At 61.4% G+C, this 25,937-nt stretch overlaps 2 protein-coding genes across 8 annotated transcripts in view; one reads left to right on the top strand and one right to left on the bottom strand.

The window, feature by feature from the left end:
• The window catches only part of UBE2O (ubiquitin conjugating enzyme E2 O), a 55,958-nt gene extending 41,734 nt beyond the window's left edge, over nucleotides 1-14,224 (top strand). For 2 of the 3 annotated variants that reach the window (XM_047832475.1, XM_047832476.1), the window contains exons 3-18: nucleotides 47-157; nucleotides 2,235-2,332; nucleotides 2,646-2,709; nucleotides 3,386-3,529; nucleotides 3,956-4,065; nucleotides 4,196-4,346; nucleotides 4,590-5,062; nucleotides 5,453-5,607; nucleotides 5,888-6,000; nucleotides 6,093-6,221; nucleotides 6,838-6,927; nucleotides 8,011-8,707; nucleotides 8,979-9,115; nucleotides 11,356-11,559; nucleotides 11,660-11,717; nucleotides 11,888-14,224. In XM_047832475.1, coding sequence (XP_047688431.1) covers nucleotides 47-157; nucleotides 2,235-2,332; nucleotides 2,646-2,709; nucleotides 3,386-3,529; nucleotides 3,956-4,065; nucleotides 4,196-4,346; nucleotides 4,590-5,062; nucleotides 5,453-5,607; nucleotides 5,888-6,000; nucleotides 6,093-6,221; nucleotides 6,838-6,927; nucleotides 8,011-8,707; nucleotides 8,979-9,115; nucleotides 11,356-11,559; nucleotides 11,660-11,717; nucleotides 11,888-12,558 — 3,405 coding nt within the window. In that variant the 3' untranslated portion in view covers nucleotides 12,559-14,224. Of the gene's footprint in view, nucleotides 1-46; nucleotides 158-589; nucleotides 609-2,234; nucleotides 2,333-2,645; nucleotides 2,710-3,385; nucleotides 3,530-3,955; nucleotides 4,066-4,195; nucleotides 4,347-4,589; nucleotides 5,063-5,452; nucleotides 5,608-5,887; nucleotides 6,001-6,092; nucleotides 6,222-6,837; nucleotides 6,928-8,010; nucleotides 8,708-8,978; nucleotides 9,116-11,355; nucleotides 11,560-11,659; nucleotides 11,718-11,887 lie in introns of those variants that run through there. The other variant, XM_047832477.1, reaches the window with a different exon arrangement.
• Nucleotides 14,225-15,154: 930 nt separating this feature from the next.
• On the bottom strand, nucleotides 15,155-19,619 carry SPHK1 (sphingosine kinase 1). Of its 5 annotated transcripts, none has more exons than XM_047833558.1 (6): nucleotides 19,538-19,619; nucleotides 17,471-17,674; nucleotides 16,943-17,095; nucleotides 16,762-16,856; nucleotides 16,568-16,683; nucleotides 15,155-16,260 (listed from the first exon to the last, which is right to left on the bottom strand). In XM_047833558.1, exons 2-6 carry the CDS (start codon nucleotides 17,478-17,480, stop codon nucleotides 15,471-15,473), a joined length of 1,164 nt encoding a protein of 387 aa, XP_047689514.1. In that variant the 5' UTR covers nucleotides 17,481-17,674; nucleotides 19,538-19,619; the 3' UTR covers nucleotides 15,155-15,470. The 5 variants fall into 5 exon arrangements, with proteins under 5 accessions (XP_047689514.1, XP_047689515.1, XP_047689512.1 ...); XM_047833559.1 differs by having other exon boundaries at nucleotides 19,560-19,597; XM_047833556.1 differs by lacking the exon at nucleotides 19,538-19,619 and adding an exon at nucleotides 18,322-18,460.
• Between the last annotated feature and the right edge of the window lie 6,318 nt (nucleotides 19,620-25,937).

The following is a 25,937-nucleotide window of genomic DNA, read 5'->3' as shown; positions in this document are numbered from 1 at the left end:
CCGGTGCCGTGCGCCTGCTCGGGCCTGGATGCCTTCTCCTCCCCAGGACAGCCAGTGCGGCACCGTGATCGACGTCAGCATCGACTGTGCCGTCAAGCTCATCGGCACCAACTGCATCATCTACCCTGTCAACAGCAAGGACCTGCAGCACATCTGGGTGAGCGGCCCCGCCCGCCTGCCCGCCCTCGGCGGTCCGGTTGTCCCCACGCGCACCGCACCTTCCGGGCACCTTCCCGGGGCGGGCTTGCCTGAGTGGCGCTCCTTGTGAGGAAGCCGTGCGGACGTGAGGTCGGGACACCTCCCTGTGCCTCCGGCATGCATTGCTGATGGGGTTTTCCTTCCCTCGCTCCCTTTCTTCTTTAACACTCTGTTTTGAAACAACAAATTTCTTCCTTAGTTTCTTTTTTAAGTGATTTCAAACTTAGGGAAAGCTGTACGTTCCCGTGCTCCCTGCGTCACTGGGCTCCTTGGCGGTGAACCTTTCCCTCCGTTGGCCCCATCACCTTCCTCCTCCCTTCCCCGCATTTCCTTCTGTCTCCCTAGTCTTTTCTGTGACACGCTGGAGAGCGAGCTACAGACACAGCGCCCCACGGGCCTGAAGCACTACGGTGCGTACTTCCCCAAACCCAGAACCCGTCTTTCAGCCCCCCCCCTCCCCCCCCCCGTTCAGGAAGGTGGCACTAGCACGCATCTGTCCGACCCAGAGACCCCATCCGGCTGTTCCAGCGGCCTTTCCCCTCCGATCCGGGACTCCGTTCAGAAGCACACTTTGCATTCGGTTGTCAGCTCTTTGATTCCTCATCTGGAACTGCTCCCAGTCTCGCTTTGTTGTCCACGCCCCGGTACCTTCCAGTGGCTGACCTGAGCGCGGAGCCGTGTCATCGGCCTCCTGACCAGACTCAGGCCCCGCATCCTTGTCAGGGCCGCCCCAGCAACACCCAGAGCTCTTCCTGGCCCGTGACATCCAGCGGCCACAGTAGGGGTGTTCGTCGTGATCCCGGCCGTATTGGTGTCTGCCCAGCCTCTCCACAAGGTCGCCATTTACACCACCTTTGCAAGGGATTCTGCTCTGGGGAGAGATGCCTCAGGGTTGCGTCAATAACCTGTTACTTTTGAAACCCTGGTCCACCAGCCCCAGCCTCGGTTAGCACTTCCCACCCGAGCCGGCCAGCTTTGCGGGGAGGTGCTCCGGGGTTGTGTCCATAATTGCTGAGACCCCGATCCACCGGCCTTAGCCTCCGTTAGCAATTCCCACCTGAGCCGGCTAGCCCTCTAATGCTTGCTGAGTGGTGATTTGATGGCACGGTGGCTTCTCGTCCTTTTTATTAGTTGGCATTCTGTACGGAAGAGCTTCACTTTCAGCCTCGTTCAATTCTTTTTACGTCGGTACGGACTCCGAGGTCCCCTTCTGTTTGGTTGGTTGCAATCCATTACTGCCAGTATTTTGTTGCTTAAATTATTGCAGATTTGGCCAGTAAGCGCCCCTTCAAGCTGGTATCTGTGTCCTTTCGACACTTTCCCATCCTGGGTCTTGTTTTTGGTTTTTGTTTTGTTTTAAGCACCTTCTTATTTTCTACCTCTTCTGATCCGGCCCTGGAATCAGCCATTTCTCCCAAGAGCCTTGGTTCCTTTCAGAGGGGAATGGCATTTTAAACAGAAATCTGGCCGTGTGCAGGGTATACGGATCGCCAGCAGGGCCTCTCAGGACCACACCAGGAGATGCCTGTGTGTGTACCCGGAGGCACGTCTGAATTTGTCAGCGCCTCTTCTATGCACACATGAAAATATGTGATTTTGTCTCAATACTTCTAGTTCCGTTTGAGCAGCTCAGGTTCGTTCTTTCCTTTCCCCTTTTCTGTGTGAGTGAGAACCTTTCCCAGCAGGGAGACACTTGCTTTTGTATCGCTTACTTGTCCACGTAACCACCCTCCACCTGCCACCTCCACAGCCCACTCCTGCCCCGGAGCCCTGTGTCCTCGGAGGCTCCGTGGCCTCTGCGCAACTCTCTCGTTGCCGCCAGGCAGACCCCCCCCCCCCCCGCCCCCCGCCACCCCCTCCTCCGACCTGGGAGGGGGAGCCGGGGTGCAGCGTAGAACTCGTTGGGGTGGGGGGGGCGGGCCGGCTCAGGCAGCGAGCTCCTCGGATCCCTCCTCCTCCGTCTCCGGGCAAAGAGGAGCTGGTGGGCTGCACGCCAGTGCCTCCCGCTGCCTCTCACACCCCGGCTCGGTCCACAGCCCTTCATGTACGGGGACTACATTGCCTATGACTGCTGGCTGGGGAAGGTCTACGACTTAAAGAATCAGATCATCCTGAAGCTGTCCAACGGTGCCAGGTACACAGCTCCCCCGTGATACGGGGCCACGCTCTGCAGGGGCCACCCGCGGGCCGGGGAGGGCCGAGGGCGTCTTCTCGTGGGGCCTGCGGTGACACGCGCTGCTGGCTCTGGGGGCCCGCCCCTGGGCTGGTCTCCTGTCGCCCTGGCCTAATTTAGAGCATCTGTTAGGGGTTGGTGCTTTATTTTCGATAATTTTTAATGGTAGTCAGTACTCAGGGGTCGGGGCCTTGTTTGTCTCGGGGGAACCACTTGGACCGGTGTGTCCGTCATTGTGCCCTGATGGAGACCAAACCTGTGTTCGCTGTTTCAGGTGCTCCATGAACACAGAAGATGGCGCCAAGCTCTATGACGTCTGTCCTCACGTCAGCGACTCTGTACGTTTGCTCCACCCAGGCAGGCTTCTGCGGGGGGCGGGCTTGGAGGGGACAGAGTCTCATGTTCCTCTGCCCTCTGGGCCGCACAGGAAGAAGGACTTCTTAGCAGAGAGCTGCGAGCTGGCCCGGGCTAAGCAGACGCTGCTTCTAGGCAGAGCGGTTTTCCTAGAAGAGGGGTGGGTGCGTACCAAAAGGTCTAGAAGTCTAGACCTGGACAGAAAGTACTAGAACTTCTCTTTGCATTTTGTTAACTATGTTTTCTTTAACAAATAGCCACTTTTCAGTAGTAGAGTAGCACACTGTGTTGTTACAGTCGGATATTTTAGAACGATAGTATATGATTGTCTATAAGTAAGTGTGGGAAGGGCACATGATCAGACCAGTGTGGGGACTCCTGCCCTCTAGAGCCCTTGAAGTGTCACCCTTGACCAACAACACTGACCTGGCCTGAGACAGCTTGTTGGGATGAGTCAGGTGTACATTCTAATGAGCTCTCTGGGTGATTTATGTGCATTTTAGATGTGATGCATGCTGCTCCGGAGCCCTAGGGTCTGTCTTAGCTTAGAGGGCTGGGGAGCATGCAGGTGTGAGGTGAGGCAGGCGTAGATGCAGAGAGCACTGTCCCCTGGGCAGGTGCCACTCATAAGGACTTTCTCTCTGGCCCCACATCCTGCAGGGTCTCTTCTTTGATGACTCCTATGGCTTCTACCCGGGCCAGGTGCTCATCGGCCCCGCCAAGATCTTCTCTAGCGCCCAGTGGCTGTCTGGGGTCAAGCCTGTGCTCAGCACCAAGAGCAAGTTCCGTGTGGTGGTGGAAGAGGTGAGGCTGGGGTGGGGCCGGGGCCTCAGCCTCTGCGCCCTGGCGCTGAGCTCTTACCACTCCCTTGCTGTCTGCTCGGAGGACCAAGAGCCCCCTTAGCCCTCTTGATCTGAAAGGACTTTAAGGATAGAGGGGAGCCAGGGCGTGGTCTTGGGGTAACTGCTAGGCAGGTGTCCCCCAGCCTGACCCAGCAAGGTGGCACAGCGGTGAGTGGTGGACCCGCCGGGCCCTGACAGGGTGGGGATCCGTGGGGTGAGGCTGTAGTTGTTACAGGTGCGGCCTGCTCTGGGGGTGTCCTACTTGGTGGTAGGCCGTGAAGATCCATCTGGCTTCCTGCTCCGGAGGTCAGGTGGGCTCCGGGCAGCTGCTTAACCGAGAAATCGGTCAAGCTGCCGACTAAGACCCTGTCCCACCCGCCATCCCCAGGTGCAGGTCGTAGAGCTAAAAGTCACATGGATTACCAAGAGTTTCTGTCCAGGGGGCACGGACAGCGTCAGCCCCCCGCCCTCTGTCATTACCCAGGAAAACCTAGGCAGGTGAGTGGCTCCAGCATGCCCACTCCAACTACCCCGGTAGCGTGCCCTGCTCGTGTCGCTGGACCAAAGTGAGAGCCGTGGGGGGGGCCGAGATCACCGTTGGTCCACCCCTCGCTTCTCTCCCTCCCAGGGTGAAGCGTCTCGGATGCTTTGACCATGCTCAGCGGCAGCTTGGGGAGCGCTGTCTGTATGTCTTCCCAGCCAAGGTAGAGCCGGCCAAGATTGCCTGTGAATGTCCAGAAAAACACTGCGCCCAGGGGGAGGGCTCTATGGCCAAGAAGGTACGTCCTTGGGGTTGGGATAGGTGGGCGTTTGAGGAACTGGCCGTGAGCTGTTTCCACAGCCGGGAAGGACGGTCTGTGCTTTAGGCCTTGGGGGGCAGCCCCAGTCACCTTGCAGGCCACCTCGATGTGTATCGCTGCCCCCCTCCCCCCCAAGCTGCCTGGGTGTCCCACATGCCCAGGGTGGGGCCAGGGGCGCCCTGCTGCTCCACAGCCCCCGTGCCTCCTGCTCCGCCCTCACAGGTGAAGCGCCTGTTGAAGAAGCAGGTTGTGAGGATCATGTCCTGCTCCCCGGACACGCAGTGCTCCCGAGACCATTCCATGGAGGACCCGGGAAAGAAAGGAGGGGCCAAAGCCAAGAGCGAAATGGGGTCGGTCAGCCCCGAGGAGACGCCCGATGGGGCCGCCAGCCCGGTGGAGATGCAGGATGAGGGCCCAGAGGAGGCCCAGGACGCGGGTGAGCAGCTGCCCCCCTTCCTGCTGAAGGAAGGTGGCGACGACAGGCTGCACTCGGCAGAGCAGGACGCGGACGACGAGGCCGCCGATGACACGGATGACACCAGCTCGGTGACCTCCTCTGCTAGCTCCACCACCTCCTCCCAGAGTGGCAGCGGCACAAGTAGAAAAAAGAGCATCCCCTTGTCTATCAAGAACTTGAAGCGGAAACACAAGCGGAAGAAGAATAAAATCACTCGTGACTTTAAGCCGGGGGACAGGTAAACCCAGAGGCGCCCTCTCCCTCCAGGCTGAGTGTCCGGCCTGAGGCTGTCCGTTTGGCTCCCGCACACGCAAGCATAGTCTGCGAGCCCCACGCAGGCTCGGGGTGGGGCGGGGGGGGGGGGGGTCCAGCTGAGGCCGCGTAGGTGCCTGGCCTTGGCCAGCGTGGAGAGGAGAGCTCTGGGAGTGGGGCCGGCAGGTGGCGTGGAGGCACCGTGTGGCCCCGAGTCTGGCCTCCGGGACCGCGTTCACCGGGCTCTCCCGAACGAGGCCTCAGAGGAGGTCCCGGGGCACGGGACATGCGGGGGAGCATTCACGGACCTGTCTTTCCTCCTTCTTTCCTTGCCTGTTGCGTGTGGCCCGGCCGACTGGATGCACCGCGCCTGCAGGGTGGCGGTGGAGGTGGTGACCACCATGACCTCGGCAGACGTGATGTGGCAAGACGGCTCCGTGGAGTGCAACATCCGCTCCAACGACCTCTTTCCCGTGCACCACCTGGACAACAACGAATTCTGCCCCGGAGACTTTGTGGTGGACAAGCGAGGTAGTGCCGGCCCCAGAAGGCCGCCCAGCCGAGGGCCTGGGCAGGGCTTGGGAGGGAGGGGCCGGAGGCCTCGGGCTCAGGGAGGAGACGCCCCCTTTGAAGAACTTCTTCAAGGACTGGGGCAGCCTTCTCTGGCCTCTGCCAGCCTGGCCAGAGGACACGGGTCCTGTGCCCTGTGCCCTGCGATGTAGTGGCGGCGGGCGGTGGGGGGGGGGGGGGGGGGGGGGCGGGGGGCAGGGCTCCTTAGCCCTAAGTCACGTTCCCTCCTCCGGTGTCCCAGTCCAGACCTGTCCAGACCCCGCCGTCTACGGCGTGGTGCAGTCTGGGGACCACGTGGGCCGCACCTGCATGGTGAAGTGGTTCAAGCTGCGGCCCAGTGGCGATGACGTGGAGGTATGCGCAGCCCCCGCTCCTTCCTTCAGGGTGGGCTCTGGTGGGCTGGCTGTAAGGCCCGTGGGCTCATGACAACCCATCCCGTGCTCCAGCTGATTGGAGAAGAGGAGGACGTGAGCGTCTACGACATCGCTGACCACCCTGACTTCCGGTTCCGCACCACGGACATCGTCATCCGCATCGGCAATACTGAGGATGGAGCTCCTCACAAGGAGGATGAGGTCTGCTCCCCCCCCCCCCCCAGTTCACGGCCTCCATGCCAGCTCCCCGCCCCAGGCAGCATCTGCGATCCCTGGAGGTGCCACCGGGTGGCTCCAGGAGACCAGACCTGCAGGTGTCCTCTGGGCTCCGCGTGCCCTCGCGTGCGCCTCCACAAGGATTTGCCTGCCCGTCAGGATCAGACTGCACGTAGCTGCTCCCTGAGCCCCAGTGGTTCTGTTTAGTGGGGAAGTCCGACTCCTGGTCCTGAGTGCCGTGGGGGCACCGGAGAGGCTGGGGGAGGGGGCGTCCAAGCCATGCCTTGGCGAGCAGGTGGGAACATCAGGTGGGGTCAAGCCGAGGAAGAGCAGGAACCCCGTCCCGAGAAGGTCGGGAAGCCCAGGGAGGGCAGAATGCTGAGCGGGAAGGGAGTTAACAGGGGCTTGGTGTCTGGCTGCCGGTGCCGGAGCCAGAGGGCCCCACGCTTGAGCTGCTCACCGTGTGCGGCCTCGGGCTGGCACCCGTGTCCCTTCTCACGGCCTCGCCCTTGTCACCCATTGCTGGAGCTCCCTTTTGGAGGTGATCTGGCCCTCACCCTTCAGAGAGATGCTCCCTTGACCCTGTCCCGTTGCCCTGCAGCCATCAGTTGGCCAGGTGGCCCGTGTGGACGTCAGCAGCAAGGTGGAGGTGGTGTGGGCTGACAACTCAAAGACCATCATTCTGCCCCAGGTAAGCCCCTGCTGAGGCCCAGACCGTAACCGTGGCAGCCGGGCTGGGAGCCGTGGCTCATCTCCTGTCCCTGCTCACGGAACAGGGAGACAGGCTCTCGGGTCTTCCCGGTGAGGGTCTCTTCTTTGGGGCGTTTGGGTCTCAGCGCCTGAGAGGAAGGAGCTGGCCCATGCAGAACTGTGGTGTGGGCAGTCCGGAGAACGGAGGGGCAGCCCACAGCTGGCCCGTAGTCTTGTCCCACCTGGAAGGTTCCCCAGGTTGCCAGGTGTGTGCAGATTTTCACAAGCTTTCCAGATTTGCCCGTGTCCCCATCTCACTGTGCTGAGAAACACAGGTTACTTCCTATAGGAGATAGAGCCTTTCCCACCAACAGTCCTAGAAAAACTTTTCACACGTCAGCAAGAGAAAGGAGAAGAGCTGGCCCCCGGTCCCAGCCCCGGCTGGTGGGCTCTGAGCAGCAAGGCTACTCTCAGTACCGTTTCCCTCCCCCCTTGTGTGAGCTGCTCTGCACGCCCCAGCTCCCCTCTCCTGGCACCTTCACGGGGTAGAGGAGGGAGTGACTCACTCACCCCCTCGTCCGGGCGGCCATTCCAGGGTACGGGAACAGGATGTGACGCAGGCCAGCTCTGCTGAACCTCCCCCCCCCCCCCCCCCCCCCACCGCCATTGCACGTTCTCAGCTACCGGTGCAGCCCCACGGAGGTGGCTGACCTGAATCCTCTAGGGGAGGGGCCGGATTTGCCATCAAGGTCAAATGGTGGCCAAGGGGTGCACACAGGGGCAGGGGAGGCTGGAACAGCCTTTGGCTGTTGGTTGGGGTTTTGAGCTCCGCGCCCCCCCCCCCCCCCCCCGCAGTGGGTGTGGGGCAGGCAGAGGTGCCTTCTAGAGCCCCGGGGACCAGCTAGTGCAGAGAGACTCAACTGCGGAGTCGAGAACAGGAGAGGGGGAACGGGTGGAAGGGGCCTGCTGAGGCCTCAACGCACCCAGTCACCATCAGCTCTGAGGGTCGGGACGGGCCCCAGAGTGAGGGCCCCAGAGCGCCCAGCAGAGCCTCTCTGAATTGCCTGTCTTCCCCCACCCCCAGCACTTGTACAACATCGAGTCTGAGATTGAGGAGTCGGACTATGACTCGGTGGAAGGCAGCACCAGTGGGGCGTCCTCGGATGAGTGGGAGGACGACAGCGACAGCTGGGAGACGGACAACGGGCTGGTGGAGGATGAGCACCCCAAGATAGAGGAGCCCCCCATCCCGCCCACTGAGCAGCCGGCGGCCCCTGAGGAGGACAAGGGGGTAGTGATCAGCGAAGAGGCTGCCACGGCCGCCATTCAGGGGGCCGTGGCCATGGCTGCCCCCGTGGCTGGGCTGATGGAGAAGGCTGGCAAAGACGGGCCCCCGAAGAGCTTCCGGGAGCTGAAAGAGGCCATCAAGATCCTGGAGAGCCTCAAGAACATGACTGTGGAGCAGCTTCTGACAGGCTCGCCCACCTCCCCCACAGTGGAGCCGGAGAAACCGACTCGGGAGAAGAAGTTTCTAGATGACATCAAGAAACTGCAGGAAAATCTCAAGAAGACCCTGGACAATGTGGCCATCGCAGAGGAGGAGAAGATGGAGGCGATGCCAGACACGGAGCGCAAGGAGGAGAAGCCAGAAGGGCAGTCACCCGTGAAGGCCGAGTGGCCCAGCGAGACCCCGGTGCTCTGTCAGCAGTGCGGCGGCAAGCCCGGAGTCACCTTCACCAGCGCCAAGGGCGAGGTCTTCTCAGTGCTGGAGTTCGCGCCCTGTGAGTTCACCTTGTTTTTGTTGCCAGATCTGGAGGCCGGGTGGCCAGCTGCCGCCTGAGGGGAGGAGGCCACGTCCCCGGTGTGGTCACTGGTGCCGATGCCAGGTTGGCGGGTGCGAAGCGCGTGGGGTTATCCCCCCCCGTCGGGGGCACACACCCAGCAGCCGGCCGCTCCCTCGGGGCCAGGCTTCCCAAGGGCGGCAGCTGTGTTTCCAGATAGAGCTCTCAGGGGCTTGCCGTTAGCGATTGACCGCTCTTTCTTGCCTTGTAGCAAATCACTCTTTTAAGAAAATTGAGTTCCAGCCTCCGGAAGCCAAGAAGTTCTTCAGCACAGTACGGAAGGAGATGGCGTTGCTGGCTACCTCGCTGCCTGACGGCATCATGGTCAAGACCTTCGAGGACAGAATGGCAAGTAGCCTGGCGTGGGCCTGGTGCGGGCGGCTGCAGACGTGCCCGTGTGGGTGCTTGGTCCCCGGGGGGCCGCGGGACCCGGCAGCATCTGGGAGGCCGTCCGCACCCCTCACGGGGCAGGAGCCCCGCACGTGTGTCCGGATCGCATGGTTCCTCCCTTTCTCCCTCCTGTTAAAAGTCAGTTTTGAAGCACAGAGCTTTACCTGAGTCGTGTTCTCTTGAAATATTACAACGTTGTGGAAAAGGCGAAAGTTGCCTTTGAGCAATCCTCACCCCGCCCCTGGGAGTCACGACTGAGTTTTGCGGGTCTCCTTATAGGAGACCCTCTTTTCATGCCTTTACCTTCTCGTGTGTCCCCGTAAACACTTCGTGTGATTTGTTTTACGTGAACAGCCCGTCCTCGTACCTGTCACCTGAGGGTTGCTTGTTTCACTCAATTGGGTAATTTTTTAGACCCACCCCCCATGTTGGTGGATGTCGATCCAGTCCGTTCTTTTTTAGCTACAGAATAGCGTCCCGTCACGCGGCCATCCCGTCACGCGGCCATGCCGCCTTGCGTTTTCCACTCCTGTCTTCATGGCTCAGGCCCAGGGTTGAGTCCTGCCACCAGAGGCCGTGTGAGCACCTCCTCGTTCCAGGCGCAGGCCAGCCCTGTCCGCCTGGCCCCTCATTTATCCAGCACACTTACCAGGCGCCTGCTGTGTGCTGGGCCTCGTGCGAGACTCCGAACCCTACTCTGACCTGGGCCCCAGCCCAGCCCTGGTGAAAGGGGCCCCAGGACAGAAGAGAGGCGCTGTTCAGACCTTCTTGCCGCAGGCCGGAAACCGCAGAGCAGGGCTGGGGTCTCCACGGGGTCGGTGCTGCTCCGGGTTCTTAACGACACTTTGGCTTGTGCTTGGATTTTAGTAAAACTTGTGAAATTCCCAGCTGGTCTCAGCTGTGCTGACGGAAGGGACTCGCGTGTTTTCCAAGTCTCACTCGGAGGGACGGGGAAGTAGTGCCTTCTCTTGAGGCCCACAGGGCGGCCGCGTGAGAAAGCGCGGGAGAGGGTGCTGTCGGTCCAGTCGGCACTCCGCCCTCGCCATTCCGTCACCCCGTGTTCCGAGCACGGGTCTGGCTGCCGATGCCGCCCCTCCGCCGGCATGCACCCAGATCTTGAGCGTCTGTGGGGCGTCTGCCCGGTGACTTAGTGACCTGAGTCTCTGGCGCTCCGCCACCGTTTCTGCTGGAATTCCAGATCCCCTATCCCTCCGGTTCCCAAAAGCAGGTAGAGCCTTGCCGCCCTAGGATGTCCTTTCATTTTCTAACTGGTTGTGATTATTGTTGGTCTTCATGGCGGTGGAGGTCAGGGCAGGTGTTTTAAAGAGTGAAAATAAAAGTAATGAAGGGCTCCTGGGTGACTCAGTCGGTCAAGTGTCTGACTCTTGGTTTTGACTCGGGTCGTGATCTCACAGTGGTGAGATCGAGCCAGCCCCGTCGGGCTCTTCGCTGACAACACAGAGCCTGCTTGGGATTCTCTCTCTCTCTCTCTCTCTCTCTCTCTCTCTCTCTCTCTCTCCCCCTCTCTCCCCCTCTCTCCCTCTCTCTTCTCTCTCTCTCTCTCTCCCCCCCCTGCCGCTCTCCCTCTCTCCCTCTCTCTCTCCCTCTCCCTCTCCCCTTCCCTCCATCCCTCCCCCTCTGCCCCTCCTTCGTTCATGCTCTCTCTCAAAATAGATAAATAAAAAAAACTTTTTAAAAGGCAGAAAGAGGGACTGAGCCTGGGTGGCTCAGTTGGTTAAGCGGCCGACTTCAGCTCAGGTCACGATCTCGCGGTCTGTGAGTTCGAGCCCCGCATCAGGTTCTGTGCTGACCGCTCAGAGCCTGGAGCCTGCTTCGGATTCTGTGTCTCCCCCTCTCTCTCTGCCCCCGCCCCTGCTCAGGCACCATCTCTCTCTCTCTCTGTCTCTCTCCCTCTCCCTCTCTCTCCCTCTCTCTCTCTCTCCCTCCCTCTCTCTCTCTCTCTCTCTCTCTCTCAAAAATAAACATTAAAAAAAATTTTTTTAATAAAAAAACTTTTTAAAATAAAAGTAATGACTTAACGGAAAAAAAAGCCTGGTAAAATAAACACAACTTTGGATAATTCTATTTACGCCCGGAGTTAAAAGATGCCGCGTGGCTCTGCACAGAGGTGTTTACGTTTAGCTTCTCCGTAGCTGGTGGTGTCTGGAGCCCCTCCCTCCCTCCCTCCCTCCCTCTAGGACCTCTTCTCAGCCCTGATCAAGGGCCCCACTCGCACCCCCTACGAGGACGGCCTCTACTTGTTTGACATCCAGCTCCCCAACATCTACCCAGCCGTGCCCCCCCACTTCTGCTACCTCTCCCAGTGCAGTGGCCGCCTGAACCCCAACCTGTATGACAACGGGAAGGTGTGCGTCAGCCTCCTGGGCACCTGGATCGGAAAGGTGACTGCGGTGCCAGGAGCCGGGTGGGAACGGGGGAGGGCGTGGGGAGGGCGGGGTGTCGGGGCCGGAGCTGATGAGGCTGTGCGCGTGTGCGTTCCAGGGCACAGAGAGGTGGACGAGCAAATCCAGCCTCCTCCAGGTGCTCATCTCCATCCAAGGTACGGCGGGCAGGGTGCGGGGCGCCGGTGGGGAGAGCCGCTGGAGGGCGCGGTGCCGCTGGCCTCCGTGTCCTCCCCGTCCCGCCTGTGGCTCTGGCCAGCCCTGGAGTTGTCGGGCCGGCCCTGATGGGCTTCTCACCCCCCACCCCCACCCCCACCCCCACCCCCAGGTCTAATCCTGGTGAATGAACCGTACTACAACGAGGCGGGCTTCGACAGCGACCGGGGCCTGCAGGAGGGGTATGAGAACAGTCGCTGCTACAACGAGATGGCGCTCATCCGCGTGGTGCAGTCCATGACCCAGTTGGTGCGGCGGCCGCCCGAGGTCTTCGAGCAGGAGATCCGGCAACACTTCAGCACCGGTGGCTGGCGGCTGGTGAACCGCATCGAGTCCTGGCTGGAAACCCACGCCCTGCTGGAGAGGGCCCAGGCGCTGCCCAACGGGATCCCCAAGGACAGCGGCTCCCCGGAGCCACCCGCCGTGGCCGAGCTCTCAGACTACGGCCGAGAGGAAGCTGAGGACGGAGGGCTGTTCCCCGGAGAGGCCTCCCAGGGCTCAGACTCGGAGGGCGGCGCCCAGGGCCTGGCCTCGGCCAGCAGGGACCGCACAGACCAGACTTCGGAGGCAGCGCCCGACGCCCCGGTGCCCCCCAGTGTCAGACCAAAGAAGCGAAGAAAGAGCTACCGGAGCTTCTTGCCCGAGAAGAGCGGCTATCCTGACATCGGCTTCCCTCTCTTCCCACTCTCTAAGGGTTTCATCAAGAGCATCCGGGGTGTCCTGACGCAGTTCCGGGCCGCTCTGCTAGAGGCGGGCATGCCTGAGAGCGCGGAGGACCAGTAGCCACCAGCCCTCGAGGAAGAAGCGTCACGTGGGGAGAGGCCAGCCGCTGCCCGCCCGCTCCCTCCCCCGGAACCTTCCATCTTCCCGTTTTCTCCTCTGTCCCCAACGCGAAAGCCCCTCGCTGCCCTCTCCCCGAGGTGAGTTTGATGCTGAAGTGCGAGAAGTTTCATGAGATGCTGCCGTTTCTTTTCCGAAGCAATCTTCCAACGGGCCGGTGCCCTGTGGCAAAGAGAATGTGAAACCTGTTGCTGATTTTCCACTTGTCACCCAGGCAGAGCGTCCCGGCACTTGCTCCCTCGCCGTCCCCATCTCAAGGCGGAGGTGGGGTCTTCCTAGGGCCTGGCTCGGGGGCTCCCTCTGCCCCACGAGCCGTGCAGCTCAGCCGCAGGACGAGTGGGTGTGCCTTGCATGAAGTGTGGGTTGCTCCAGCGTTTCCCCCCTCGTCCCTTTCAACCTCCTCGGTGCCCCATAGCGTCCCCGTTCCTGGGTCCTCCCGCTGCCACCGCCACCAGATCCTCCCTTGTCTCCCCCCACCCCCCCCACCCCCTTCCACCCCCAGCTGGGGAGTTGTGGCTGCCGTCACCGACTCCTGGCTCTGCTCTGGACCTTTCACAGGATAACCCTCAGGCTGTTGAACTTGCTCTCTCAGAGAGGTTGGGACCAGGCTGGGTTCAGGGTGACACCCGGGAGAGGTGGTGGTGGCCCTTGCGCATAACATGGAATGAGGACCAGGTTGCTGCTGGAAAAGAAGACAGCTGTAGGTGCCTTGCTCTTGCGTCCCAGGTGGCTGGGGGCTCCGCAGTGCTGGCATGCCGGCCTCACCGCTTGGGCCGAAGCCGGTCTGCTCCCTGCCCCGTCCCGCCCCGGGGCCCTAGGAGGCAGGGCCGCGGCACAGACAAGGCCGGGGCAGGTGCTGGGGCCCCTCCCGCAGACTCTGCCCCTCCCACCATCACATGCTAACCCTGGGAGGTGACATAGAAGGAACCGGCCTGCTCGCTCTCTCACTCTCTCTCTCTCTCTCTCTCTCTCTCTCTCTTTCTCTCTTTCTCGGTTGAGGATGAGGCCTCCTGTTGCTTACAAACTCTGCAGGCTCAATCTGGGGAGAGAGAGGTGGCCGACAGGGGTTCTCCTCCCTCGCAGAGACAGGCCCAGAGGTTTACAAGTTTTCTAAGCTTTTGATAATGTGAAGCTCCAGGTTAAGAGGATGCTGTTGAGCACATTGCAGCTATGTAATTTTTGGTGTATGTATGTAATATTTAAGGTTGAAAGAAAATAAATCTCAAAAGCAAAGATATTAACTCTTATTAGAAAAAAAAAGACAAAAAAAAAAAAGAAGCCAAAGCATGATGCGTCTTGTCCGCCTTCCGCTGGCTCCACGCCTGTGCTGTGCCGTAACCACCCGGCGGGCAGCGGCCGCAGGGAAGGACGGAGCCGGGCCGCGGCATTTGGAGCCCTGAGTCGGTATCTCGTTTGAGAAACATCTAGAGTGGTGGGGCTGTGCTTCCCGGTGCGTTGTTCATGTGGAGATGTGAATGCCTACTGCTTACGATATCTGTATAAAGTGCTGTGTGATTAAACTTTTTTTTTACTTGCATTTTTTTCGTTTGGCTCATTACAATGTACAAAAAAGACAAGGTGGCACCATTAAACCTGCCTCTGCCATTCATCTGGGCTCTGTCGCCTTTCTTCCCCTCTGGGGCACCTCACGCACACCTCCCCAGGGGAAGGCGAGACCGGTTGCCAGGAAGGTTCACGGCAGCGGCACCTTGCTCCCACCCGGTCTGCTTCCGCGCCTTCTGCGCGTCCAGTCCTAGGACTCACTGGCGTCCAGGGGCCGGGAGCCCGGGATCTAGTTCAGCGGGTCAGTGCTGTTGTTCGTGGGCAGGGCTCGCGTCCCATTCTTCAAGGGCCAGTGTTGGGCAATGTCTGCCAGCAGCGGCTGGGGTCCCGGGGGCCTGTAATTGACCGGCCCGGCCAGGTCAGCTCCTTCCAGATGCTGGGGGAGCAGACATCCGAGCACCTGGCCTGGGCTTTACGCCAAAACGGTGACCAGCTTGCGGGCCTGGTATGTGCCCCTCCTGCTGTTTCCTTTTAACTCCTGCCCATGGGGGGATAGGGGCAGGGTAGGGTAGAGGAGGTGGAGGAGGCTGGGGGAGCCCTAGAGCCCTCACTGGAGGGATAAGACTCCTTTCCAAAGGGAGTAACTACCTCCCATTTTGACTTTGTTGCCAATTTCCCTAATGCCCCTGAAATCGGAGACATTTTCCCTTTTTGCGGAGACTAACTGGCTGTGTGGCCCCGGGTAAGACACTAGATCTGAGTGTCTGTCTTCCATATGGGGTTAGGCAGTTGGCTGAGCTCCCTGGCTTCTCCCAGGCCAAAGGCGGGATGATCACTGGGGCAGGGCCCTAACCTCTGCAAAAAAAAAAAAAAAAAATGGAAAACCCGGACTAGCCCCGGTCCGGTGCCCACCACCAAAATGACTATTAGCAGGGGTCAGCATCCTGCTGTGTCCAATCCAGGAGGCACCACTGGGCATCGCTGACGTTAAGTTCTAGACCCCACTCCCTCCCCAACACCTGGAATAACACCAGTAGGCTGGGAGGGTCACTTTATTTGTATTTTGATTCATGGGGTGGGGCTCCCAGGACAAAACGGGACTGGCTCCCATAGGCAGGGGCGGGGGGCAACCGGCTGGGCTCCTGGCCCAGAGCCTCATTCTGGCCTTTGGGAGGCAGAGCCCGGCCTTCCAAAGCACGTCCTCCGCCTTCCCACCTTCTCCAGGGGTCCGCTTGCTCCTCCTCCCCACCACCACACGAGCTGGGGACAGGCCCTCCGGTCCTGGGGGAAGGGGCGAGGATCCTGAGCTCGGAGTAGACCAAGCAGGCTAAGGCACGGCAAGGCCCGTGGAGTCATAAGGGCTTTTCTGGAGGAGATCCCCGCCGAGGCCTCTGGCCAGGTGGGGGCTCCACGCAGCCACTGACCATCCAGATGTAGTCCGCGTGCACCTGGCCCTGCACAGCCTCGCTGACCAACAGCTCCCCGTCGGCGGCAAACACACCCTTTCCATCCTTGGGCTCCAGGCGGAAGGCGACCACGGGCGCGTACACCAAGTAGGGACAGGCCTGCTCCAAGTGCCTCCCCTTCTCCATGGCCAGGAAGAGGCGCAGCAGCGTGGCCCGAGACACGCCCGCCCGCACGTAGAACAGGTGCATGGTGCCGGCGGCACAGCGGCCCATCGGGGCAGCGAACATCTCGCTGCCCAGGTGTGAGTGCAGCAACGCCAGCACCAGCACGAAGTCCTGCTCCGGCACCACCGTCCAGTGCGCGGGCACCGGCTCCTCCAGGGGTACGAGGTGCGCGTCCGTAGGGCCCTGCTGGTCCTGCCGGTCCACTGCAGGGGAGGCGGGCACCCCGGGGACCCCCCTTCCTGCGGGCAGGTAGGCCAGTCGGCCCCGGTACACGCGCAGCGCCGCCAGGCGCAGGAAGGTGCCCAGAGTGAAGCGGAGCTCCCCGAGGCGCCGAAACTTCTCGCTCTCCAGATCCACATCGGCGATGAAGCCCCAAGACAGGCTAAGCACGGAGAAGACGCGCAGCCCCGAGGCGGTCTGCAGTGACAGGAGGTTCATGGGCTCCAGCAGCCGGCGGCACAGCAGCAGGGTGCAGTTGGTCAAGAGGTCCTCGTTGGTCACCTGCTCATAGCTGCGGGGGAGAGAGGTCGGAGGGAGTGAGGCCGGAGCCCTCGTGCATCCTCCCCTTCCGCTGCCTGGGGACTCGAGGCAGGCAAAGCAACACCGGGTCCCTAGGGAGTTAGTCGCTAGGAATGACAGAGGGAGCAGGTGGAGGCAGCCAGCTGGAGTGACCGAAGAGAGGGCCCCAGAACACAGCGTGGAGGCTCCCGAGAAGAGGGAACAGAAGTTACCCCGGGATACGGGGACTTAGAAAAGAAAACCTGGCAGGAGGGCGGCATGAGGAGAAACTGAGGCCCCCTCGGACCCTGGGCTCTCACCCGGCATAATGGTTCAAAGAAGCTGCCAGTGCGTTGCCGGAGCCAGCTGGGAGGCTACACAGGGGCTTCCGGATGGCAGTCTCCCAGTCGGGCCGCTCCATGAGCCCGTTCACCACCTGTTGGAGCACGGGTGGCCTCAGCCTGGGGAGCACCCCGCCCCCCCCACACACCCAGTCTCTTGGGGCGGGCCTCACCTCATACATCAGCCCGTCTCCAGACATGACCACCAGCGCGTCCCAGCGCCCCAGCTCCAACCCCTGCACCAGCTCCCGAGCGTGGTTCCGACGCTCTGTGGAGAGACGGGGTGGCCCCGAGGGTATGTATGGGGGACAGTGGCTGGGATTGCTCCCTGCCACCCCTCGGGGAGGCACTCACCAGTGAGCATCAGCGTGAAGGAGATGCCGGCCTGGGCCAGCAGGGGCTGCACGTGGCTCCAGAAGAGCTGCAGCGCCTTGCCCTTGCCTCCGTGCGGGTTTAACAGGACCAGCACGCGGCACCGCTCGGGCAGCAGGCTCCCGCCGCCGCCCGCTGTAAAAACAAACCCCAAAAGACCGCGTCCCCAACCGGCCACTAGGGGGCCACGGATCACAAAAGGGGTACTTGGGGTGGAAACGTGGGGCCTGATGAACTCCCCCGGTTAACTGATCCAACAGATCCCCGCCAGAGGCAGCGGCCTTCCAGGGGGGAGCTCCAGGAGCGGGAGGGAGCACGGTGCCCTTGCCACCCCGGCTCTTGGCTCAGACCCGGCCAGCTTCTGGCCTCGTCGGGAAAAGTGTTTCGACTGTCCCCCAGCCAGCCCCTTCTTTTTTTTGCCCAGCTGACTCTGGCCATTCTTCCTGGCAAGGGCGGAAGGGCCACCCACCCTCAGCCCCTTCCCCCCCCCCCCCCCGGGACCCCACAAACCTGGATCCATAACCTCGTCTCGCGGCTCCCGCTGCCAGGGCGTCCCCAGCGCTGTTGGGGGGCTGCCCGCGGCGGCGGCTCCTGCCTTCAGCTCCTTATCGGTGCCGCCCAGGCGGGCGACGCGGTGCGGGCTGAGGGGCTCGCCCTTCCCGCCCGGAGTCGGGGCCGCGGAGGTACCGGCGTCATCCCCTGCGGCTGCGGGATCTGAGGGAGAGGAGACAGCGCTGGCGGAGTCCCCGGCGGCCCCCAGAGATGGGCAGCGCCCAGCTAGATCCTCGGGCCGCGCGCGGGGAGCCGCGCTCTCTGGCATCGCCTAGTCCTCCGAGAGGTCCAGAGAGCCGAGGTCTGGCGCCACCAAGGGCGCTCCCGTCCTAGAACTGAGCCCCCCGCCCCTCCACTCTCAGAGGCGAAGGGTCTCTCTTCCTGGGGACTCTCCTCCCTGGGGGCCTCGGGTTCCGGCCCGACGATGAGGCACAGCCCCGTGGCTCTCTCGGTCGCACCAGCTCCTCACCCCCCGAGGACTCCCAGAGGGAGGGGAGTCCAGTTGCGTAAAAATCCCAGAACGTGAGCGGGCATCGCGGGGCGCGAAGTTGGGCGCGAGCGATCGCCGCCCCGAGCCACCCCGGTGGGCCGGGGCCACAACCGCGAGCTGCAGAGCGGCGGGGGTCGCCGCGCGCGCCTCCCGAGGCCCCGCGACGCTGCCCGGACGCGCGCCTTGCTCGTGGGAGCCGCGCCGGGGCCGCTCGAGGGCCGAGCCCGAGCCCCGCGGCCGGCCGTCGCCTCCCTCAGCCGAGCGCCAAGTGGGCGCCCAGGAGCCACGAGCCGCGAGAAGGCAGGGCGGGCGGCCCTACCCAGTCGGTCCGGTTTGCTGGGGAGGCGCCACCTCCGTTCCCTACAGTGGCCTAGGGCGGAACTCGGCTCGTCCCGGGCTCAGCCTCACGTCTGAGCGACGACCGGAGCGCCGGACTAACGCTGACTCCACGGCCTCGCGGCCTCTGGCCTCAAACTTTTAGCTCAACTTCGCCGCCAGGCGCCGCCGCGCTGGGAGGGCGCTGTGCCTCTGCGCCCGGCCTGGCCACACCCCGCGCTCCCCCGCGCTCCCGGGGGTGGAACCGGCGCCTGGCGCGGCCAGGGCCTGCCCGCCCCCGGCCTCCCGCACTGTCGGCCCCCGCGGCTCGGCCCCGCGCTGACGCTTGGCCGGATCTCGGGGCCCGGCCACGCGCGCGCGCGCGCGCGCGTCCGCTGCTCAGACTGGGCGACCGGCGAGAAGGCGGCGCCGCGGCCCGGCTGGAGTCGGCGAGGCGCAGAGCCCGGGGTCCGGCCACGAGCGGCGGCCGCGAGCTCAGAGTCCCGGACGCGCAAGGGTGAGCGCGCAAGCGCGGGCCCCGCGCGAACTCGCCGCGCCGCCCGAAGTCCGAGCCGCCCCTGTGGGGCTCCAGGCGCGCGCGGCTCAGCGCTCCGGGCAGACCCTCGGCTGCCCCTGGACGCTGCGACCTCCCGCCCCGGGATCTTCCCCCTTCGTGCGCCCCACCGCAGTCCCCCGGAATTCGAGGCCCAGACCCCACCGGGTACCCCTCCTCTGTGCCGGGGCGTCTCTGCTGCCGCGCCCGTTCTCCCCCGGAGGATTATTTTTGGCTTCCCGGCGCGGCAGCCCGGTCGCGCAGCCACCGAGCCCACGGCAGTCAGGCGCGCCGTCGGGGGGCGGGGGGAGGGGACAGGGGACCCGCCGGGGTGGGGGGTGGGGTGCGGTGGCTGCTGTCCGGAGGAGGGGGCCTTGTCAAGAACCTTAAAATTTGGATCTTTTTCCCCAGAGGAAACCATCGAGGCTCACCGGGGCGAGAGAAGCTGTCCCGCAGCAGGCGATCCAGGCCCACGCCCCTCACCCGCCGTGAGGTGTGAACAAGGTCTAGGGGTCCCCGTCGGGATTGGAGAGCCAAACCGCGGCGGAGTGTCCCCCGCCGCCTCCCCTGGCTCAGTGGGAAAATGCAAGCGCGCCGGGGGAACCTTCACTTCGACGGAGGCAGAGCGGGGAGCGCGTGTCAGTGCGTGCGTGAGAGATATACATACATGTCAGGAGAAAGTGTCTGACCTGAACGTGTCCGCGACCAACTCGAGCTGAGTCCCCGGGGGGGTTATCTGCGGAGACCCGGAGGAGGAAGGGGTCAAAGCCGACTAGGCGCCCTGACCAGGTGAGGCCAAAGTTAGGAAGGGCCTAACGCCTGTAGCGGGCGGAGGTGGTCCGGGCCCAGGCTGCTGCGGGCTCGCGCGCCCGCACCCGCAGCCACGCGGCCCACGCACACCTGGCACTTGTCAACGCCCCCGAAAGTCGCAACTCGGGCACGCCTCCGCGGGGTCTCTTCCGGGGAACGCAGGCAGCGGGTCCCGGTTTCCCGGCACCTGGGGGGGGGGGGGGGCGGAGCCCGCGGTCGCCGGCTAGGAGGGAGGCGCGGGCCCGGGGACCCGCGGCTCGGCGCGCGTCGCAGCGGTGCGCGCTTCCGCCTTGCGCGGCCCGCGGGCGGCCCTGGCTGGGTCCCGAGCGTCCCGAGCGCGTTCCGAGAAAGTGACTCAGCGATGCGCTCGAGGGTCGAGAAACTCCGTAAAACTAAGAACGTGGGGAGGGAGCTGGAGCGCCATCACCCTCTCGCAGCGCCGCGGCCGCGGTCTGGTCTTGAACCTCCGGGCCCGCCACCCCCACTCCGCAGGAAACCGGCACGGGAAGGGCAGCGCGGCAGCCGCAGTGCCGCGGTCACGCGACGCGGGGACGCGAGCGGCGGCGGCGGAGGAGGCTCAGTGCGGGAGCCTGAGGACCTGATCCAGCCCATCCGCCCCTCCCCCCTGCTCCCCTCCTCCCCTTCCCGCCCTTCCGTCCCCTCTCTTCCCCTCCGGCGCAGGCTAGGGTCTAAGTCTGGATTAGGCGCTTTCGAAAAAGCGGGACGCGCTTTTTTCCCCCTGAGATCTCGGCCTTGGAGGGAGGTGGCTACGGAGAAGGCCAGGCCAGCCTCCCCCTTCCCCCATCAGGCCTGAAGAGCTGCTGCTTTAAACCTTGGAGTCTGGTGGGAAACTGAGGCACAGGGAAGGGAAGATGTGGCTGTGCATGAGTCCACGGTGAGAGAGCTCGCCTGCTACAGGGTCCCCCGCTTCCTCCAGGCGCCCCAGGCTGGAGCCCCGCCGGAGTCGCAGGGAGTCGGGTGGAGGCGGGGTTGACCAGAAACCTTGCGGGCGAGGGGAGGCGGGGCAGCCTATTGGGCTCTTTATCCGGCCTCCGGGGGCCCAGTGGGAGGGAGGTGAAGGGCAAAGCCCTCTGGCCCGGGTTCCAGTCTGCACAATGGCTCCTCTGTCCTCCCTGGCGCCTCTTCTCCTGCCCCCCTCACCTCCACGGCCTCCGCTGTAACCCCCCTCCTTCTTGTCATTCACCTCCCCGCTCCCAGGCCGCCTCTCCCCAGCCTCTCTCTAAAGAACCTTATCTGATGCAGAAACTCACCCATCAGCAGCCCTGGCCCAAGAGACAGGATTGGGCAAGAACAAGATGCTTGTGGCCCTTTGACAATTGGGGGCACCCAAACCCCGAGGGGTGAAGGGTCTTGCCCAAGCTGTCAAACCAATTCCCAACAGAGCGGAGAAGTAAATCCAGGAGTCCTGCCTCCCAGCCGGGAAGACAGGCCTCTTGCTGATAAAGTTTGAGTATCCTATCGATTGACCCGGTAGGTGGCCTGCCCCAATGAGAAAGAAAACCAGAGAAAGAAAAGGTCTTGAAGCCCTCTCCAGGCTTCCTCCCCCAAGCCTAGTCCTAGCAACCAGCCCCTGTGCCCAGCAAGGCCCACCAGGCTTGATCTGACCAGATTGCCACTGGGTAGCTCGGCCTGAAGGCAATACCTGTCTCACAGGTCAAAGAGACTGCCTTTCCATCTCTCCCAGCCACCTCTTCCTCCCCCAGGCAGCCTCCCCAGGGAGACACTCCTGAGAGCCTCTCTTCTGCTTCAGAGAAAGAAAGCAGGCATTCACTGGGCCCAGCTCCAGCTCTCAGGAAACGTGGGGCCAAGGCCGCCAGATGGCACATGACTTGCTTTTATTAGGATAGGATCCCCACCATCCCTCCGTTCCCGGAAGCAATCCTACCTGGGAGATTGCAGCTCCCAAGTTGAATTGCAGAGCCTCGAGGCCTCCCTTGACCTTGAGTCCTTTCCGCCTGAGAGGCTGCAAGGGCAGGGAAGGGGAGGTGTCCAACTCTACAAACTCCCCTTAAGACTTGTGTTCAGGACAGTCCCAGATGTGGCTTTCCGTTCTGAGAGTTTCCTAGATGCTCGTGACCGTGCCGGGTGTTGTGGGTTGTGGGGTGTGCCGCCTGTGGAGATCTGGGAGGGCGGACTGGTCACACGGGATTCTTGGCTGCTCGCAGGGAGTGTTCAGAGTTTCTGTTTCTGCCGTGGTTGGGATCAGCTTAGCTCTATCCTTCGGGCAGCCTCCTTGTCCTCATGGGTTTCCTTGCTAAGGCTGGGGACACCTGTCTCCTCTGGGGTCTGCCTTCTACCCTCACCTGCTGGCCTGCTGATTCTAGCTCCCTGACAGGGTGATTAGCTTCTGGAACGCCCTCAGTGTGGAGGCCTGCAGGCCACGCCCACTCCATTCCTTTCGAATGTATGCCCAACATCTGAAGACAATTCTAGTTTCCTGGGTCGTTGTCACAAAGTACCACAAACTGGGTGGCTTCCCAGAAATCTACTGTTTCACCGACCCAGAGGTCCCGAGTCTGAGACCAGTATGTTGAGGGGGGAGGGTGCAGAGAGGTGGGGGGGGGACAGAGGATCCAAAGTGGGCTGTGCTCTGACAGCATTGAGCCGGACGTGGGGCTCAAACTCACAAACTGTGAGATCATGATCTGAGTCAAAGTCTGACGCATAACCCACCGAGCCACCCAGGCGCCCCTGGATTTGTTCTTTGGGGTCTGTATTCTGTTCTGTGGGCTTGTTCTTTTTCAAATGCAAATTACTGTGGGAGGGAAAAACCAATGAGTTATTAGGACTCTAGTGTGAATTAACGTATCACTTTTTTAGCGTATCACGTTTTCAATCAAAACAATGTACAAATACTATGGGCGCCTGGGTGGCTCCGTAGGTTGTGTGTCCGACTTCAGCTCAGGTCACGATCTCAGGGTTTGTGAGTTTCAAGCTCCACCTCGGGCTCTCTGCCGTCAGTACAGAGCGGGTTTCGGATCCTCTCTCTCTCTGCCCCTCTCTCGCTCACACTCTCTCTCTCAAAGATAAATAAACACTTTTTAAAAAATGTACAGATAGGGGCGCCTGGGTGGCTCAGTCAGTTAAGCGTCTGACCGGCTTAGGTCATGATCTCACGGTTTGTGGGTTCAAGCCCTGCGTCGGGCTCTGTGCTGGCAGCTCAGAGCCTGAAGCCTGCTTTGGATTCTGTGTCTTCTCTCTCTGCCCCTCCCCGACTCGTGCTCTGTCTCTCTCTGTCTCAAAAATAAATAAATGTAAAAAAAATAATAAATAACATAAATAAAAATAAAAATGTACGGATACTAGGAGTGCCTGGGTGGCTCAGTCGGTTAACCATCTGACTCTTGGTTTCGGCTCAGGTCATGATCTCACAGTTTCATGAGTTCAAGCCCCACATTGGGCTCTGCGCTGATAGCCTGGAGACTGGGATTCTCTCCCTCCCTCTCTCTCTGCCCCTCCCCACCACCCCCCCCCCCCCCACCCCGCGCTGTCTCTGTCTCTCTCAAGATAAATAAACTTAAAAAACATTATTTTCCTCCATGGACAAATACTAGGTGTCCTGAAAAAGGGAGATAATGTGCGTCCACGTGCGTGTTGGAGGAAAGTGGGCGTCTGGAAACGGGAACCACCCTTCTCCCGGCGTTGTCCGGGTGCGATCCGTTGGGAGGGATTGTTGATGTCTGCCACACTTCCTTGCACGCCCAGGCTTGCACACTGCTCCCTCGACTTTCAGATCTTACTTTACACCTTGAGTTATGGCGTCTCTGGCTTCCTAAGAAGATGGGTTTGTTTCCCCGGCCCTTGGAAGAACAAAGCTGAGTTTTGTGTCAGCGTATCAGGTTCCTGTTGCTGCCCAGATTTACTGTCTTCCAGCTCCAGAGGTCAGAAGTTTCAAATGGGTCAGCAAGGCTGCCCTGCCTCGCCTGTTCCAGCTTCTGGAGGCCATGTGCATTGCTCTGCTCAGACCCTCTCTTCCTTCCGAAGCCAGTCGCACAGGACTTCAGATCTTCGTCTGACCTTCTTCCAAAGCCCTTTTGCCATATAAGGTAACATGTTCGCCCGCACCCGGGATTATGACCTGGACATTTGGGGGGCAGTTATCCTGCCAACCACGGAGGAGTTAGGGAAAGTCTGGGAACTGCATCTTGGCTGAAGAACTTTCCGACACCCGCCCCCAGCACCCCCAAGTGAACACACACCAGGAGGTTGTTTTCCCCCAAATAAGTGTCTATCGTGTGGGGGTGAAAACGCTTTCGCTGGTCTCCACACGTGATTCTGTCGACTTCCCTGCAAAGAATACCGGTTTCCAATTTTGAAAATTACCCCAGAGAAAAATTGGCATCTTGGCGACACATAGTAATTCCGGGATTCCAAAACCCCAACTTTTCACCTGAGGAAGGGACGGGAAGCAGAACAGCCCATCCCTTTTCGGCCTGGCAGAGTTCTCCACTCGGCTTTGCCGGAAGGGTTCGCCATGGGCCCCCTGGGTGCCAAAAGGAAGCGTGTGGTCCTCTCGGCCCCTATCATGTGATCTAACAGCCCTGCTGCCTCTGCCCCTCTGTGTGCCTCTGCCACACAGAAAATCGTGGCTAGGAACATTCCAGAGGCTCTGGCTGACATCAGCTCCGGTTTGGGCCCAAAGCAGCCTCTGGCCTGCTCGCCAGTGGCCAACCCCACATCCTGGATGCTTGCCATGATTGTCCCTTCCTGAGGCTGCAGCCAGCCCTCCACCCCACCCAACTGTGCCTACTTGTTCATTTATACTGGTTCGGAGACCCGGGGCGACTGGTAGGAGCCTTGATCCAAGGGAAGGAGAGCCACGTCAGGCCGCCCGCGGCAGTTCCCCAAAGGGAAACTTCTGGGAGTCAGGAAGAGAGGCCTGGCGCTCTGAAGTTGGGGAGCAGGGCAGCAGGACAGGCAGGATCCAAGCCAAGGGGATGGGTGTGTACACAATTTTCCGGGGGCTTGATGTTGTGCAATGTTTTCCACTCTCACCTCTTTCAAAAGCTGAGATGCATCCTTGGGACGTTCCCAAAGCAAACAGAGTGGGCCGGACCCGGCCGAGGTGGGCGGTGCATTGGCACCAGCGGTCCGGTGCCTTCCCCCCAACCTGACGTGAACCCTGCCTGCCTGCTGCGGGGAGGTGAAGTCCCTTGTCACCGGGACCCAGAGAAGCTTGCCCTGCCTCTGGGAACGCCCGCTCCCGGCACCCCACTGACCCCTGGTGGCCACCTGGGACACGCGTCCTTCTCCTTCATCCGAACCCTGCGGCTGCTCAGGCTTCCTCCATAGATGCCATCTGTGGGGGGTGGTAGCTTGGGGGCAAAAGAGGGGCATGGGCGCCTTACTCTGCCCGGCTGCACGAAGACACGGATCCTGGAGCGGGGCTTGCCTACCCCTGATGCTCATTATCCACATCCTGAAAATAGAAATTCCTCTTCCCTGGAGGCTTGCCACTTGAAGGTCAAACCCTTCGATTCTTTCCAGACACAGCCCCGGTAATTTAAGCCGTGATTATACAGCATGGGCTGGACAGCTGGGGCCGGGGAGGGGGGCTGGGGGCAAGGGACACTGTAACCTAATTGCACACGTGTTCCCCGAAGCCTTTGGGCATCGAGGGGAGTGATGTGCTGATCCGACAGGGAGAGCCATTTCCAAAAGCAGTTCCTTGTTCTCTGAAGTCCTGGCCGCGGCCACGTGACTAGCATCTTGAGAATGAGTTAAGATGTCATTTCTCCTTCAAGGCACCGTCAGATGATCCTAGCAGCCTTCTCTGAAACTCACTTTCAAAAAGGAAATGGGGAAACAAGTGATTACCTGGCAAAGCTTACAGACTAGTGAAATTGTGTGTGTGTGTGTGTGTGTGTGTGTGTGTGTGTGTTATTTAAAAAAAATTTTTTTTAACGTTTATTTATTTTTGGGACAGAGAGAGACAGAGCATGAACGGGGGAGGGGCAGAGAGAGAGGGAGACACAGAATCTGAAGCAGGCTCCAGGCTCTGAGCCATCAGCCCAGAGCCCGACGCGGGGCTCGAACTCACGGACCGCGAGATCGTGACCTGGCTGAAGTCGGACGCCTAACCGACTGCGCCACCCAGGCGCCCCAGTGTGTGTGTGTTTTAAAGAGAGAACGCGCACATGTGCACACTCAGGGGAATGTGGGGAGAGGGACAGAGAGAGAGAAAAAATCTTTTTTTTTTTTTAATTTTTAATGTTTATTTTCAAGAGAGAGAGACA

The sequence above is a fragment of the Prionailurus viverrinus genome, chromosome E1 (genome assembly GCF_022837055.1).
Source record: "Prionailurus viverrinus isolate Anna chromosome E1, UM_Priviv_1.0, whole genome shotgun sequence".
Taxonomy (NCBI): domain Eukaryota; kingdom Metazoa; phylum Chordata; class Mammalia; order Carnivora; family Felidae; genus Prionailurus; species Prionailurus viverrinus.
The sequence above is the reverse complement of the archived record's forward strand: the minus strand, read 5'-3'. Positions and strand labels throughout refer to the sequence as shown.